This window comes from Cervus canadensis, chromosome 7 (genome assembly GCF_019320065.1).
Source record: "Cervus canadensis isolate Bull #8, Minnesota chromosome 7, ASM1932006v1, whole genome shotgun sequence".
NCBI classification, from domain to species: domain Eukaryota; kingdom Metazoa; phylum Chordata; class Mammalia; order Artiodactyla; family Cervidae; genus Cervus; species Cervus canadensis.
The window spans coordinates 55,543,424-55,546,110 of record NC_057392.1 but is presented as its reverse complement, the minus strand read 5'-3'; the positions used below and the strand labels follow the sequence as shown (position 1 = coordinate 55,546,110).

At 42.5% G+C, this 2,687-nt stretch overlaps 1 protein-coding gene across 1 annotated transcript; it reads right to left on the bottom strand.

Annotated features, from left to right (window-relative positions):
* Positions 1-549: 549 nt before the first annotated feature.
* Positions 550-2,034, bottom strand: SST (somatostatin). Its single transcript, XM_043473447.1, has 2 exons — positions 1,756-2,034; positions 550-915 (listed from the first exon to the last, which is right to left on the bottom strand). The coding sequence occupies exons 1-2, from the start codon at positions 1,891-1,893 to the stop codon at positions 703-705; spliced, it is 351 nt and encodes a 116-aa protein (XP_043329382.1). The 5' UTR covers positions 1,894-2,034; the 3' UTR covers positions 550-702.
* Positions 2,035-2,687: the final 653 nt, after the last annotated feature.

Below are 2,687 nucleotides of genomic sequence, written 5' to 3'. Positions count from 1 at the left end.
AGCCAGTTAACCTTGTTCAGTTACAAAGATTTTAAAGCAATGTTTTTCTCTAGATAAATGTTCACAAACTATAAATACATTTTAAAAGCTCAAAACTTTATTTTAGCTATTTAAACCAGCTTCTTTCCTCCAACTTCTAAGTGATTTATCCCTTTCAATTTTAATATATTATTTATTTTACATATCAGCCTGGTGGTTAGTTGGATATTTCACCCTGCTAATTAATTAATTAGCATTAATACTAATATTCATTTCTACATATAATTTTAAGTGTATTTAAAATGTAATACATGTTTGTGGCAGCCCCTTCCAATAATTATCACTGGATTAAAATTAGAATTCATAAAATCATTTGAAATTATTTATGTTTAAAATAACTCAAATTATCAGAGTTACCAACTAAAACATAATTTTTATTACCACAGGGAATTTTATATACTATATCTGTGAGATTTGGAGTATATATATCATATAACTTGACTGAAATCACATATTAAGTCATTTATCATTGAACAGAAATATTTAAGTCAATAAGAAACCAAAGTCTTATTTTTCATAATTTCACCATAATTTTATTTTGTATTTACAGCCTTCAATTTCTAACACAAGGGTCTTACTGAGGATTGGAGGGATTAGGGAGGTGAGACTGGGTTTGGAGAAGAGGAATCAGAGGTTTTATATGGGCAACAATCATTAATAAAGTTAACAGGATGTGAAAGTCTTCCAGAAGAAATTCTTGCAGCCAGCTTTGCGTTCTCGGGGTGCCATGGCCGGGTTTGAGTTAGCAGATCTCTGCAGCTCCAGCCTCATTTCATCCTGCTCAGCAGCCTGGGACAAATCTTCAGGCTCCAGGGCATCGTTCTCTGTCTGGTTGGGTTCAGACAGCAGCTCTGCCAAGAAGTACTTGGCCAGTTCCTGTATGGGGTGGAAGGAAGACAGAAAGAAAGAGGATGAAAATTAGGATGGTGAAGAAGAAAAGACAAAAAAGCTTGGTTTGAAATGCAGGTTTAACCACAACCAAACCCCAATTTTCCCAGCTATGGACTTTTTGTGACACTTAAAATCAGTTATGGATGTAAAAAATCAAGGGCGGTTGCTACAACCACCAAGTTACACAAAGAAGCTTTAAAAACTCAAATGTTTGGGCGAGTTTTCTGCTTCTGTAAGTTTAAAACACACACAAAGAAGGAAATAGATCGTTAGTTTTGCAAAGGTGAAACATAAGCCAACAGTTTAATTCAATGTCCATATCATGAGCTACAAACTAGAATTGTTCTTACCGCTTTTACTAAGTCACTTGTTGGGGAATGAGACCTTTCACAACCGTAAACATGTTATGTTCTGGCTGTACAGTGCCCTTTCGCCCCCAGTCCCGCTGCATGGGAGGGAGGTACTGCCTAGCTGCTTCAGAGGTCCGCGCTTTCAGCACCTGGGTCAGCACCTCCCGCGGTCAGCACCCGGGAGAGATGCCATTATCCCTTCGAGCTCAGTTAACCAAGGTCTTGGAATTGTCTCGAATGCCAAAGAACTCACCTGAACTGTGACCTACTGCGCTGATCGGGAAAGAAAAAAAAAAAAGGTAAAAAGGTATTCTGGACTTTGAAAGTTTTCCCGAGAGTTATGGTGGCTAAGGGACCCAAAAACGCACCGGCACTTTGGGAGCACCTCAAATTCACCCAAGGGAGCAGGGGCAAGGCTTGGGAAGGTTAGGGGATTCGGGTGAGGGGAAGGAAGACGTCGAGGGAGTCTCCTTACCTGCTTGCCAGCGGCAGCAGCCAGGGATTTCTGCAGAAACTGACGGAGTCGGGGATCCGAGGGCGCGCCGGTGACGCCGCCAAGAGCCAGGACGATGGAGAGGGCGGCCAGCGCGCACTGGAGGCGGCAAGACAGCATCTCGGCGGCGGCGGCGAAGCCGAGCTAGAGTGCGGTTGGTCAAACTCTAGGAGCTGATCGCAGGCAGCAGCGACGGCTGGAACCTTGCCTCTCCTAAGGCGGCTTGTGTGCTCTCCTCCGACTCCCCCTTTTTAAACTCTCTCTCTGACGTCAGACGAGGAGGCGCCCCCAGATCTCACCAGCGCTTTTACGCACCATTACCCTCGTGAAATCAATCACAGAAGTGAGAGGAGGCTGCACAATCTAAAGTAGCTTATTAAAAAAAAGTAAATCCTGTCCATGCACAGGCCCACGCGATTCCACACAGGCTGCTCCATCTATACAATTTTTTATATTCACTCAGTGCTATGCACATACACATTCCATAGTTTCACTCACACATGTGCACATTCAGCTACACACACTCAAACACTCAGCCTCTGCAGAAGCAAATGCGCCATCACACCTAGCTGCATGCCCATAAATATACCAGACAACTCTATCCATCATCATACTCAAACACTTTAGGAGAAGCAAATGCAAGAGTATGCAAGTGTAACAAGTGGAGACTGCCAAGAGCATTCCTTGTGACAATGAATGTCAGAGCACTCCTCTAAGAACAGATTTGAAAATGGAATGTGGATTTTAGAAAGATTGAATTCTCTTTCTCCGTTATCTCTGTGAAAAGTCTTGTAGATTAAGAAGTCATGGGGCTCTAAAAGAACTTCACTTCTTATAATGGAGAAGAAAGTACCTTAAGTTCACCCACTATCCCTCTTTTTCAGCAGCTGAAACACTTTGAGTCTACCTGCCTT

Excerpts from the sequence above, each read along its gene's own strand:
- SST (XM_043473447.1), bottom strand. The coding sequence starts at position 1,893 with ATGCTGTCTTGCCGCCTCCAGTGCGCGCTGGCCGCCCTCTCCATCGTC. Across the intron at positions 916-1,755 it reads CTGCTGCCGCTGGCAAGCAG|GAACTGGCCAAGTACTTCTT; the intron begins GTAAGGAGACTC and ends CACCCCATACAG.